Consider the following 13,202-nt stretch of genomic DNA (forward strand, 5'->3'; position numbering starts at 1 on the left):
CTGAGTACCCTTGGTCCCTACAGGTGAGGTTCCCCTGACACCCAGCGAGGAGGCCTCACTGCCTCTGGCAGTGACCAAAGAGGCCAAAGTGAGTACCCCTCCGGAGGAGCTGCAGGAAGACCAGCTGGGCGAGGACGAGCTGGCTGCACTGGAGACCGTGTGAGTGGGGCCCCTCGAGAGACCCGGCCGGGCAGCGGGCAAGGGGCCGCTCCAGTGTGCACCTGCTGTGCTGTTGCCTCCCTGAGGCCGTGTCCTGCTGCCCAACTTCAGTCCCCTTTGAAAGGACTGTCCAAAGTCAGGTGGGGGCGGGGGCATTGGGTGCTAGCTAGGCACCCAGAGCAGGACTGAGACGCCAACCGGAGTGGGAAGGGGCCCCAGGAAGTGGGCAGGGGCTGGGTGAGGGGAGCCAGGGGACAGAGCTTGGTGTCCTGGCAAGATATTTAGGAGCTCAGGTAGGAGGAGGGACTGGCGCTGCTCCTCACTCTCTGGGAGGCACGAGCGTATGTACCTCATGACGTGAAGGCGCTTGAAGAGTGTGGCCCTTGGACTCGTCAGGACGGGGGTCCTGGAGCCTGAAGTGGGTGTTGGTCTTTAGGATGGAGGCGGCAGAGCTGGATGAACAGCACGAGAAGCTGGTGCTGTCGGCTGAGTGCCAGCTGGTGACGGTCGTGGCTGTGGTCCCAGGGCTGCTGGAGATCACCACACAGCACATATCTTTCTATGACGGCAGCCCTGAGCGCGTGGAAACCGAGGAGGGTGTGTCCTGGTGGGGTGGGTTGGGGAGCGGCAGGGAATGGCTAGGGTCTGGGCGGGGCTGCAGTGAGTGAGCCCCAAACCCGCTCTTCACCCCCCCAGGCCTCGGCCATGACTTCCGGCGCCCGCTGGCCCAGCTGCGTGAGGTCCACCTGCGGCGTTTCAACCTGCGCCGCTCGGCTCTGGAGCTCTTCTTCATCGATCAGGCCAACTACTTCCTCAACTTCCCGTGCAAGGGGGCCGGGACCCCGGCCTCATCTCCTTGCCAGGCTCCCAGGCTCCAGCCCTGCCCCGTCCCACACCACACCCAGGTGCGGAACCAGGTGTATTCGTGGCTCCGGCGCCTGCGGCCCCCCACTCAAGGCTACCTAAGCAGCCGCTCCCCGCAGGAGATGCTGCGTGCCTCAGGCCTCACCCAGGTGACAGTCCTGGAGGGAGAGGTGGTGGGCTGTGAGGTCAGAAGCCTGAGGGCGGGGGCAGTGCTGGATAGCCCAGCCGGCTCACCCCTTGCCCGCGTCTGCCTCCAGAAATGGGTACAGCGCGAGATATCCAACTTCGAGTACTTGATGCAACTCAACACCATTGCAGGGAGGACCTACAATGACCTGTCTCAGTACCCCGTGGTGAGGGCCCCATTCTGCACGCCTCTACCCCTGCCCCTCTCATCTGTCTGCATTTGGTTCCCCCAATGTGGGCACCTGTCAGTGGGCCAAGCCCCGAGTGGGTCCTGGGTAGGTGTGTCTCCGAGTAAGGCCTGGCCTCTGTCCCACAGACCCCAGCCCCACTCCCCTTTATTCCTGGCCTCTGTTCCCCAAAAGGAATCCTGTCCCAGAACAGTTTGTCTTGCTCCCTCGACCTGTGGCCAGGCTCTGTGCCCATTTTCCTGAGGGGCAGAGCAGGGCAGGGCAGGGTGGGCAGGTACCCACCATCAGGGTCCTTATGCAGCCTGGCTGGGTGGCCAGTTTCCCTGGGTCCTGCAGGACTACGTTTCCCCAACCCTGGACCTCAGCAACCCAGCTGTCTTCCGGGACCTGTCCAAGCCCATCGGTGTGGTGAACCCCAAGCATGCTCATCTCGTGAGGGAGAAGTGAGCACGTGGACAGGCCGGGCCTGGAGAGGTGGGGTGGGCGAGGGGAGGGCTTCTGTTGACTGCCCCTAACTGTGGCCCCAGGTATGAGAGCTTTGAGGACCCGGCGGGCACCATCGACAAGTTCCACTACGGCACCCACTACTCCAACGCAGCAGGCGTGATGCACTACCTCATCCGCGTGGAGCCCTTCACCTCCCTGCACATCCAGCTGCAGAGCGGCCGGTGCGCACCCTGGGCCCGCCCCACTTCTTCCCTCCGGCTGCACCTTCTCCCCACTCACCTCGGCCGTGTCCTCCCCAGCTTCGACTGCTCTGACCGGCAGTTCCACTCGGTGGCGGCAGCCTGGCAGGCGCGCCTGGAGAGTCCTGCCGACGTGAAGGAGCTCATCCCGGAGTTCTTCTACTTCCCCGACTTCCTGGAGAACCAGAACGGTGGGTGCGAGGCGCAGGCAGTGGGCGCGAGGAGAGGGAGCACAGGCTGGGGGCGGCCAGGGAGCGCTGAGCCCCCACAGGGACACGGCTGACTCAGTCCTGTGCCAGGCTTCGACCTGGGCTGCCTCCAGCTGACCAACGAGAAGGTGGGGGACGTGGTGCTGCCCCCGTGGGCCAGCTCTCCCGAGGACTTCATCCAGCAGCACCGCCAGGCTCTGGTGAGGAGGGGACCACACACAGGCGGGCAGCTGCGGTTCAGGGCCGTGGGGGGGCCCAGCCGACCTGGCTGCCTGTCCCATCCCCACTCCAGGAGTCGGAGTATGTGTCTGCTCACCTGCACGAGTGGATCGACCTCATCTTCGGCTACAAGCAGCGGGGGCCGGCGGCCGAGGAGGCCCTCAACGTCTTCTATTACTGCACCTACGAAGGTGGGCAGTGCGCTGGGCTCGAGCCAGGCTGGGTCCAGATCGGGAAGGGCGAATGCAGAGGACAGAGTCCTCACTGCTCCACCTGCCTGTCTAGGGGCCGTAGACCTGGACCATGTGACGGATGAGCGGGAACGGAAAGCTCTGGAAGGCATTATCAGCAACTTTGGCCAGACTCCCTGTCAGCTGCTAAAGGTGAGGCCAGCTTGGAGGACGGGAGCGGGGATGCCCATACCATGGTGCTGACAGGCCCCTCGCCCATAGGAGCCGCATCCGACCCGGCTCTCGGCTGAGGAAGCAGCCCATCGCCTTGCACGTCTGGACACTAACTCACCTAGCATCTTCCAGCATCTGGACCAGCTCAAGGCTTTCTTCGCAGAAGTGAGAGAATAGGGCCTCAACTTCTCATTCTGTGAAATAGGTTTAACCCCACTGTCCTTCCCAACCTTTGGGGCAGATAGGAATCTTAAATCAGTCTTACTGATTTAAGATTTAAAGACACCTTGGAAAAGGAGCCAAACATCAGAAGAGTATGGGGGCAGAAGGGGTACCTTCTTCTAGGGCCAGGACGAGGAGTTGACTCACCTAACACCCTGAAACGCTTAGAGAGATCAGGAGGGAGAGGAAATCTGGCCTTGACCCTTCCCTTCCCTTACTGCCTGTGTTTGGGAATGTTGTCCCCAGGCCTGACTTTTTTTACGCACCTCTCTCCCTGCCACTGGGCTAGGGGGACAAAGAGTAATGGGGTGGGAGGACCAAGGTCAAGACCAAGCTTCATACTCTGGAAGGATCTTCTGTGTCCATCCTAGCTTCTTTTTTTTTTTGAGACAGAGTCTCGCTTTGTTACCCAGGCTAGAGTGAGTGCCATGGTGTCAGCCTAGCTCACAGCAACCTCAAACTCCTGGGCTCAAGCAATCCTACTGCCTCAGCCTCCCGAGTAGCTGGGACTATAGGCATGCGCCACCATGTCCAGCTAATTTTTTAATTTTTTCTCTATATATTAGTTGGCCAATTAATTTCTTTCTATTTACAGTAGAGACAGGGTCTTACTCTCGCTCAGGCTGGTTTTGAACTCCTGACCTCGAGCAATCCGCCTACCTCGGCCTCCCAGAGTGCTAGGATTATAGGCGTGAACCACTGCACCCAGCCCTAGCTGCTTGTTAACTTTCTCAAATGCCCTCCTGCAGGCCCGCTGGTCTCTCCTGCTCGTTTCTTGGAGGACCCTCTGGGTCTGTGATGCCTACTTTGTGACCCCTGGGGGCTGAGGGAAAGAAAGGGCAGTGCTCCAGGGAGTAGAGAGTGTGGCAGGGGCCCTGGTGGGCACTCAGGTACAACCAGCCCTGCTCTTACTCTGCAGGTTGTCAGTGATGGTGTGCCCCTGGTTTTAGCCTTGGTCCCCCACCGGCAACCCCACTCCTTCATCACCCAGGGCTCCCCAGACCTGCTGGTAAGTACACTGGGCAGGGCCCCACCTCAGCTCCACCCCGGCTTTGCCTGTGCCCCAAACCCATTGCTCCCCCCTCCTGCCCACAGGTGACCGTGAGTGCCAGTGGGCTGCTGGGCACCCACAGCTGGTTGCCCTATGACCGCAACATAAGCAACTACTTCACCTTCAGCAAAGACCCCACCATGGGCAGCCCCAAGTAGGACAGAGGGCTGTGGGTGGGGTGGGCTATGACTGCCCTGTGCACAATCAGAATGTAGGCCAGCTGTAGGGGAGCGGTCTGGCCAGGGTCCCTGAGGGCCTGGGTCTCTTCCATGTGGCCTGGCCTCACCTGCCATCCCCCTCACTGGGTCAGGGCGCAGCGACTGCTCAGTGGCCCGTGGGTGCCAGGCAGTGGTGTGAGTGGGCAAGCATTGGCAGTGGCCCCCGACGGAAAGCTGCTGTTCAGCGGTGGGCACTGGGATGGCAGCCTGCGAGTGACTGCGCTACCCCGTGGCAAGCTCTTGAACCAGCTCAGCCACCACCTTGGTATGAGCAGCCCCAGAGCTGGGAAGAATGAGGCATGTGGGTGCAGAGTGGGGCTCTGAGGCTGGCCAGAGAGGATTGTGACTACTCTGTCCTGCCTGTACCTTCTCCTCCCCATGCAGATGTAGTGACCTGCCTTGCACTGGATACCTGTGGCATCTACCTCATCTCGGGCTCCCGGGATACCACGTGCATGGTGTGGCGGCTCCTGCAGCAGGTGTGCCTGGTGGGCAGCTCCATGGGCATCCCTCTAGCCTAGACCCATCCCCCTCAGTGACCTTCCCATCCTGCCCTCCTATCTTCCCTGTTCCTCCACTGCCATAAGCAAGTCTGGGGCTTCATGACCCTCCAGCTCTCTGGCCTCGGACAAGACCTTCACTGTCCTGAGCCTCAGCCTTCTCATCCATGGGCCAGTCCTAATCCAGTCCTGGTTCCCCATAGGGTGGTCTGTCAGTAGGGCTGGCACCAAAGCCTGTGCAGGTCCTATACGGGCATGAGGCTGCGGTGAGCTGTGTGGCCATCAGCACTGAACTCGACATGGCTGTATCTGGATCCGAGGTGTGTGTATGCGTGTACCTGGGAGAGGGGGAGTTTGCTGGGCACTGCCCTTAAAGCCCAGAGACCACTGCCCAGCACTTCAAGCTGCCTTCCTACAGAATGGAACTGTGATCATACACACTGTACGCCGTGGCCAGTTTGTGGCAGCACTGCAGCCTCCACTTGTCACATTGCCTGGACCTGTGTCCCACCTGGCACTGGGATCTGAAGGCCAGATTGTGGTACAGAGCTCTGCATGGGAACGTCCTGGGGCCCAGGTATGGTGAAGTGGTACTCAGCAGGGACAGAGGGGCAGTTGGGATCCTAACCTTGCTGACACTCCGTTTCCTTCAGGTCACCTACTCCTTGCACCTGTACTCAGTCAATGGGAGGTTGCGGGCTTCACTGCCTCTGGCAGAGCAGCCTACAGCCCTGGCGGTGACAGAGGACTTTGTGTTGCTGGGCACCGCGCAGTGTGCCCTGCACATCCTCCACCTGAACAAGTGAGCCTCATCATTTATGGGTTCATGGCCCCTAAAGTTGGTGTTCATTGGCAGAGGATAATGAGGGGTGTCCCCTATGCACCCACATACTCTATACATATTTGTGGATACCTTCTTCAAGGTGTGTTACCTGCCCTCTCATCTCTCTATGGGAAAATCTTGCCCTGGGCCTCCCTTAGCCACACGGCTGTGGGACATCTCTTTATGTATCAGGGTTTCAGTTTAGCCATCCTTAAAATGAGGACAGAGAGGGTACATGGGATGATGAGACATCTATCTGCTGAACGCGGAGCCTCCTTGCAGTTTTCAGTTCCTGTACATCCCCTCCTCCACTCCAGACTGCTCCCGGCGGCGCCTCCCCTGCACATGAAGGTGCCCATCCGCAGTGTAGCTGTGACCAAGGAGCGCAGCCACGTGCTCGTGGGCCTGGAGGACGGCAAGCTTATTGTGGTGGGCGCAGGGCAGCCCTCCGAGGTGAGGATAGGGGCAGGGGGGCCTCGAACAGGGCGGGGCACAGCGGCTGGCTGACTCCACCCCACCCTTCCTCCCACCAGGTGCGGAGCAGCCAGTTCGCGCGGAAGCTGTGGCGGTCCTCGCGGCGCATCTCCCAGGTGTCTTCGGGCGAGACGGAGTACAACCCGGGCGAGGCGCGCTGACAGCCTGGCGCACCCCGCTGCTCAGGCTCCGCCCCCAGCGGGCTCGGCCCGGGAGGCCCCGCCCAGGAGCCGCTGAGTCGCGGCCCGGGGGTGGGCGGGGCCCCACCCCTGCCCAGCTCAAGGATTGGCGGGCGGTGCCATTCCCGGAAGCCCCGCCCCTCGCCGGCTGAGGGGCTGCCCGAGACCCAGCTCTGGCCTCTGCGGCCGCCGCGCACTTTTTGCACAGTCTGGGGCGGGGGTCCCCGGCTTCCAAGTCCCGGTGCGGGCAGAGCACAAGGGCCGCCTGTGGCCTTAATTCCTAAAGGCGGCCGGTTCTCCCGTTCTCAGCAATAAACCTGGTGTCGTTTTGTAGCCGCTCGGTCTGAGTATGCGTGCACGCGCGCTGGGCCTGCCGTGGCCGCCGTCTCAGGGGTGCTGTCTCGGTCTGGCTGGGCTCGCTTTCTCCTGGTCCGTGACCCCCTCTGGGGTCACTCGCCCTCTGCGTGGCTTCCCCTTACCTGAGTACTGCTCAGTCCCTGGCCCCTGGCTCGTGTTTTCTACGCTCCTTCTGTCCTTCCTCGGATCACCTTTGCACGCCATTCGTGCACTCCCGACACACACCGGGCCAGGTGCCCCGTCAGCTCCTGTGCACATTCCTGTACCTGACATGGGCAACAGGGCCGGTGGTCGCGCCCCTCCAGCTCAGTGTAGCTCCTCATTGTTCTGACCCCTTCTTGTGCCACCCTGTGCCGCTGTGCTGCTCGGGTCTCCCACGGACTAGCACCCAGCCTCCCCAGGCACTCCACCTCGTCGTTTCCTGTTGGTCCCCAGTCCTGCCCAGTTGAGCAGATCCATCATGGCACCCGTGCGGGGTGGCTGCTGCAGATCAGAAGGAGCTGGGGGCTGCAGAGCCCGGGTTCTTGCTAGGCAGAGGGACCCAACAGCCGCCTCTCTTTCTCCCACCTAGAGACCTAAAGTCCTGCCAGTGTTGTGCATACTGGTACCAGTAGACGTCTTTGTTAGAGTGTGTATTAGGGTAGTGTGGGCATGTTGTTGCATTGTGTGTGCGTATTTTGTGGTCCTGGAAATGGGTGCGGAGGCGGAGAGAGGATTCAATCCCACAGCTCAGTGTGGGTCGGGCTGACGCCAGGCCTATTTGCTGCTGCCCAGCTGGTCACAGCCCACCTCCTGACCAGTATCCCGGAAGGGCCCCTCATGTGGTAAGTGACAAACGTACACACCCTACTGCTGCCATGTCCCAGACCCACTTGGCCACAGCACTGGGTTTCTTGCTGACTTTATGCACATAACCTGGGTGTGGTGCAGACCTACTGGAGAGTGGGAGGGCCTTCCCCCCGGTCTTTCCTCTATTTCTTCTCCAGGCAAGCAAGACTAGAGGTCTAGACCCTCCTTGGCCTAGACCAGAGGTCTGTCTTTGTCAGACCCCAGGAAGTGGGTCCCAGCAGATTCAGCCCTGTAGGATCCAGATAGGACTGGGTGGCCCTGTTCTTCAGGTTTCAGGTCCTGGCTTTGAATTCCCTGCCTTGGGGCTTTTAGATGTTGGGTTCCTGGGCTCATGCTGAGAAGCCTGGGTGTGAACCTCCTACTGGCCAGTCAGTATCTCCAGCCTGGTTCTGGCTGAGATAGAGCCAGAGGGTATGACTCCCTCATCCTCCCGCACCATTCCTGGACTCAGACCAGGTGATTGCCAAGGTCACTGAGATAGGGTGGTATTCAACCTGCCCTCCATCCTGAGCTATACCGTGAGCCCTCCAGCTTTGGCCAGCTCTGCCACTCCACCACATCTGATGCAGGAGGAAACTGATCTAGCCCTGGAGTGAGCTAGGAGAGAGGGACAGACTACCCCAAGGGACTCCCAACATCATACTTGAGGATTTGCCCTGTATCTCTGAACATAGCTCCTTCTGGACTGAGAGAAGCAGCCTTCCAGCTTCCCTGGCTAGACACTGCTCACAACACTCCAATCTCTTCACACAGCCCCAGGGAGCACTGCCCACCAGCAGAGCCATGCTTCACAACTCCCACCACAGCAAAGGCATGGTCTAGGTGGGTAAGCATCCCTTGATCCAGATCTTGGGCACTGTGCAGGCAGGGAGGTGCTGGACTTGGGGAGGTCAAATTAAAGTCCAGGCACAGGCTCTGGAGTCTCTATCCCTTAGTGCCCTGTCTGCACTGGGTTTGGGGGTGGGGGGAATGACATCTAACTCCCAGGCAGAAGACAACAGCATTGCTCTTCCAGTTCAGCTTTATTTTTGCAAAAATTGATAGGACCTCCTGTGCACAGAGACCCTTGTGGGGACCGACCACATGAATCAATGCGTGTTCTCACAGTACAGTACAGACTTGCTGGAGGAGACAGGGCTCATAGTTTAGTGCCATGGTAGACAGAGGAGGTGTAAATGGAGCCAGAAAAGACAGGCTCCCTTTCATGGGCTTCCTACCATTGCTGGCCTCAGCTTACCCTGTTCTGGGGAGGAACGCAGAAGATTCAGCCACCACTCACTTCCCTTCCCCTACTATCCTCTCTAAAACAGGGACCAGGATATGGTGGGGAGTTGCCATTTTGTCAAACAGAGGAGGTAGGACAGCAAAAGCAGAAGTCTAGAAGCTTGGGAGAACAGGGTACACCTGGGAAGGGTCAGGTGTCCAGAATGGCAAACAAAGAGGAAGCTACAGGAGATGAAGATAGAAAAATGGGCCATTCGACTCTTCATGTCACGGGATAAGCTTTCAAGTCTACATAGGAGGGACTACTGTTTTCAAACCATTTTGGCAACAAGGTTTAGGTGAGGCTGCCCAGGGGCCCTAGCCTTTGTTGCCTTCTTCCACAGGTAAGACCCTGAGGGGGTAAGATCAGGGATAGGTAAGAAGTATGGGTAGGAACAGGGAGAATCCTGGCCCCAAATACCTCCTCCTCATCTCCCCCACCATCCCGAGCCTCAGCCAGCATCATCCCTGTCTACTGTGCCCTCCTGGCCACCATGGTCCTTGGGCTGCTCGCCTATATAGTCTTTAAGTGGTAGGTGGTCTGGAAACTTCCCTGTGGCATCCCCCTCTCCATCGGGACTCCCAGCCAGCTCCCTCTGTCTTAAAGGTGGGAGGGAACAGATTGGCAGGTTTCCCCTCCTCCTGACAGCTGGCACTCACATAAGCAAAGACAGCAGCTGGCCAAGGCTCAGACTGCAGAGGTGGGGGGCCTCAACAGGGACCAGATGCACAGGGATAGCGGTGTCATCCTGGACTCTCCTAGCAGTCTGGAGGCCTGTGCCCCCAGCCAGGGTGAGCCCCTTTGCCCAATCTGTAGTTCTTTGGACCTACCAAGCGTTGCCCCACCATCCAGCCCTTGTAAGATTTATGTCTCCTGTCCCACGGCCATATCCTGAGCTTGGCTGCTGCCTTTACCTTCATTTCCCTCAGCAGCAGCAGGAGTGGAGCAGCTCCTGAGGTGTTGGGCGAACCAGGCAAGGGCTGGCAGGCCACCTGAGGCTGTGGAGACCATGGCCCAGGACCAGATGCCAGCCTACACTTGCTGAGGGACTGGGCCATCCAAGAAGGCAGTGGTGCCATCCTCAAGGTGCAAGAGGATGCCCTGGCTGCCATGGAGATGTGGTCCAAGCCCTGGGACCCCCAGCTGAGGGCTGCTCTGTGGTGTGGTGCCCCCATAGCCTTGCCTCACAGGGAGCCTGCTATGGTGCCCCCCCCCCCCCCCGACTGCCATCCCCTCAGACACCATCCCCTTCATGGGCCTCCTGGCATTGCTGGCCTTGGCATACTCTGTTCTGGGGAGAAACACAGAAGATCTAGCTACCACTCATTTCCCTTCACCCTACCATCCTCTCTAGGATAGGGACCAGGATATGGTGAGGCGCTGGCAATAAGGAGTGGGCCTGCCCTCTGGATCCCTACTGTACCTCCCCTTATTCAGCCTGTTATTTTTTCTACTTTTGTATGCCATATTAAAGGCAACTTTGGACTTCTCTGCTGGCTCTACCTGGCTCCTTGGGCCCAGGAGACAATTAGGTGGCTATGACGCAGAGGCCCAGAAAAGGGCTGGGAGCTGGGGGTACCTAGGATGTGGAAGGGCTCTCTCTAAGCAGTACCTTGGATAGCAGGCAGTATCTCCTGTAGACTGGTCCTGGGCAGTTAATAAACAAGTTAATAACCTCAAGTCATCTCTAGATGAGATTTAAAAAGAAAAAAAGGCTCTCTTTTAAGACCCAATCTCAGGAGGAGTTCCAAATGTGCTTCCACAGCTGTTCATGTCATTTCTATATAAGCCAACACAAGCAGGGTCATCCTGGGCAGTTGAGACAGGGGAGATGCAGCCAAACCACCTGTGCCCATGCATATACCCACCCTGAAAGGAGTGATTGGTTATTGTGCCTTTTGAGGGAGGTGGTACAGCAGAAAGGCCCTGCCTAGGAATGAACAATAGCTACTATCCAAGCATCCACCAGGATCAGAAGGCTTCAGAGGCATAGCCATCCACACTCATAAGACATGGGCTCCAGCTGTGATCCAGTGGGGCCCAAGGTAGATCATGTCCCCTTGTTAAAATGCGATGTGAATAGCATTAGCTACTCATCAGACCCATCATAGACTGCTGCTACTGCTACCCTTAGAAATAGTTTACCAGGGCTGTTTAATATCCTGTAAATCTTTCCCTTAAAATAAGAGCAGGAAGTGGTTGGGTACAATCACTCACACCTGTAACCCTAGTGTTTTGGGATGCTGAGCCAAGAGGATCGCTTGAGGGCAGGAGTTTGAGATCAACCTGAGCAAGACCCCACCTCTACAAAACAAAAAGAAAAATTAGCCTGGTATGGTGGAATGTACCTGTAGTCCCAACTACTTGGGAGGCAGAAGGATCACTTAAGCCCAGGAGTTTGAGGTTGCAATGTGCTATGATGATGCCACTGCACTCTAGCCCAGGCAACAGAGACCCTGTCTCAAAATAAAAGCAGGAAGTTTATAGACAGACACCTTCCTCCTGAAATGATCCTAGGACAATAACCCTGAATGACCAGGAAAAAAAGCAAGGAAGGTCTGTGTCAGCTGCTGGAAGCATTACACCCTACTTCAGCAGGGAGCTGGCCACAGGACTAAAAACCCTGCATTGAGTGGCATGAACAGGTTCTGAATTAATGGTACTTGTCACCACTGAGGGGATTTGGACCTGAGGGATATGGGGAAGAGATTTTTTTTTTAAAAAAAGAGATAAATAACTAAAGATCCCTCTTTAATGATGTCTTCTCCCCACCCCCAATACCCCACACCCTCTTCAATGATGTCTTATCTGAAACTTGACAACTTCCCAGTCACCATTTTTTTTTTTTTTTGAGACAGTCTCACTCTGTTGCCCAGGCTAGAGTGAGTGCCATGGCATCAGCCTAGCTCACAGCAAACTCCTGGGCTCAAGCAATCCTCCTGCATAAGCCTCCAGAGTACCTGGGACTACAGGCATGCACCACCATGCCCGGCTGATTTTTTGTATATATATATTAGTTGGCCAATTAATTTCTTTCTATTTATAGTAGAGACGGGGTCTTGCTCTCTTGCTCAGGCTGGTTTCGAACTCCTGACCTCGAGCAATCCACCCACCTCGGCCTCCCAGAGTGCTAGGATTACAGGTGTGAGCCACCTCGCCCGGCCAATTGTTTTTTTTTCGAGACACTGTCTCACTCTGTTGCCCTGGCTAGAGTGCCATGGCGTCAGCCTAGCTCACAGTAACCTCAAACTCCTGGGTCCAAGCGATCCTCCTGCCTCAAGCCTCCCGAGTAGCTGGGACTAAAGGCATGCACCACCATGCCCGGCTAATTTTTTCTAGATATATTTTTAGTTGGCCAATTAATGTCTTTCTATTTTTAGTAGAGACAGGGTCTAGCTCTTGCTCAGGCTGGCTTTGAACTCCTGATCTTGAGTAATCCACCTGCCTCGGCCTCCCAAAGTGCTAGGATTGTAGGCATGAGCCACCGCGCCCAGCCCCAGTCACCATTCTTAAATGGAAGGCTGCCTAAATTTCTTTGAAAAATCTGAACCCTGGAGTCTTGTGTCAAAACCATGAATCTGACTTGGCTGCAAGTAGCAGTACGTGTGGTAGCACCCCTGCACTGCAAACCCACTCAAAAGGGAAATATCCCCTTTTAACATGCTCAAACACATTAACTGAAACATTTAATAGATACAACTCTCACAGCTTTAAGTTTAAATTAAAAAAAAATAGATACAAGTTGAAAATGTTAAGGGGGCTGAAAAAATTATGGTCCATCTGATGTGCTTTAGTTAGTTTTGAAGGCTGCAGTATCATGGGAAAACACTTTGGATACATTGTAAAATAGCACATCTAATGACTGATTTTAAAGTAAGAATTTTTCTTCTAGCAATTCCTTTAATACTAGGATATCAGATGAGTTACTGAACCTCTCTGTTCCTCTTAATTTCCTTGTCAACGATGCCAATTCCTGTGCCTCAGAGTTGTGAGGATTAGATGAGTACAATCGGAGCTCTAAGTGTTCAGCACAGCACCTAGCAGGCAATGACTGCTCTAATTGTTGCCCACCCTGTCAAAGATTTGGCAGGCTATAGCCTGGCCTCACCTCCTTCCCAAGGGCACTGCTGAAGCGAGCAAAATAATAAACCCTGGTGAGGAACAGGTGAGACCAGTCTCTTTGCAAAGATGGGCCCTGGTCTGGCCTGAAGCCCTTGGCCCTCCTCACTGCCCAGACAAGTGATCCAACAAGAAGGGGACGGGTCCTCCACCAATGTCTACATCCACCAGGAGGAGATGCCCACTCTCATTATAACCTGTATGCTGTACCCCTTTTAAAGAAGTCCTCTC

General features: G+C 56.7%; 1 protein-coding gene across 4 annotated transcripts in view; it reads left to right on the top strand.

The window, feature by feature from the left end:
- NBEAL2 (neurobeachin like 2) overlaps positions 1–6,715 on the top strand; it is a 29,017-nt gene extending 22,302 nt beyond the window's left edge. For all 4 annotated transcript variants that reach the window (XM_012771070.2, XM_020280300.2, XM_012771072.3 and 1 more), the window contains 20 exons: positions 24–159; positions 596–756; positions 856–1,172; positions 1,281–1,376; positions 1,716–1,840; positions 1,925–2,065; positions 2,144–2,274; positions 2,383–2,492; positions 2,585–2,702; positions 2,797–2,894; positions 2,964–3,080; positions 4,057–4,146; positions 4,233–4,342; positions 4,499–4,671; positions 4,791–4,885; positions 5,110–5,226; positions 5,325–5,483; positions 5,560–5,708; positions 6,047–6,182; positions 6,263–6,715. In XM_012771070.2, coding sequence (XP_012626524.2) covers positions 24–159; positions 596–756; positions 856–1,172; positions 1,281–1,376; positions 1,716–1,840; positions 1,925–2,065; positions 2,144–2,274; positions 2,383–2,492; positions 2,585–2,702; positions 2,797–2,894; positions 2,964–3,080; positions 4,057–4,146; positions 4,233–4,342; positions 4,499–4,671; positions 4,791–4,885; positions 5,110–5,226; positions 5,325–5,483; positions 5,560–5,708; positions 6,047–6,182; positions 6,263–6,364 — 2,681 coding nt within the window. In that variant the 3' untranslated portion in view covers positions 6,365–6,715. The remainder of the gene's footprint in view (positions 1–23; positions 160–595; positions 757–855; positions 1,173–1,280; positions 1,377–1,715; positions 1,841–1,924; positions 2,066–2,143; positions 2,275–2,382; positions 2,493–2,584; positions 2,703–2,796; positions 2,895–2,963; positions 3,081–4,056; positions 4,147–4,232; positions 4,343–4,498; positions 4,672–4,790; positions 4,886–5,109; positions 5,227–5,324; positions 5,484–5,559; positions 5,709–6,046; positions 6,183–6,262) is intronic.
- The last annotated feature ends 6,487 nt before the right edge of the window (positions 6,716–13,202 follow it).

The sequence above is a fragment of the Microcebus murinus genome, chromosome 1 (assembly GCF_040939455.1).
Source record: "Microcebus murinus isolate Inina chromosome 1, M.murinus_Inina_mat1.0, whole genome shotgun sequence".
Classification (NCBI taxonomy): domain Eukaryota; kingdom Metazoa; phylum Chordata; class Mammalia; order Primates; family Cheirogaleidae; genus Microcebus; species Microcebus murinus.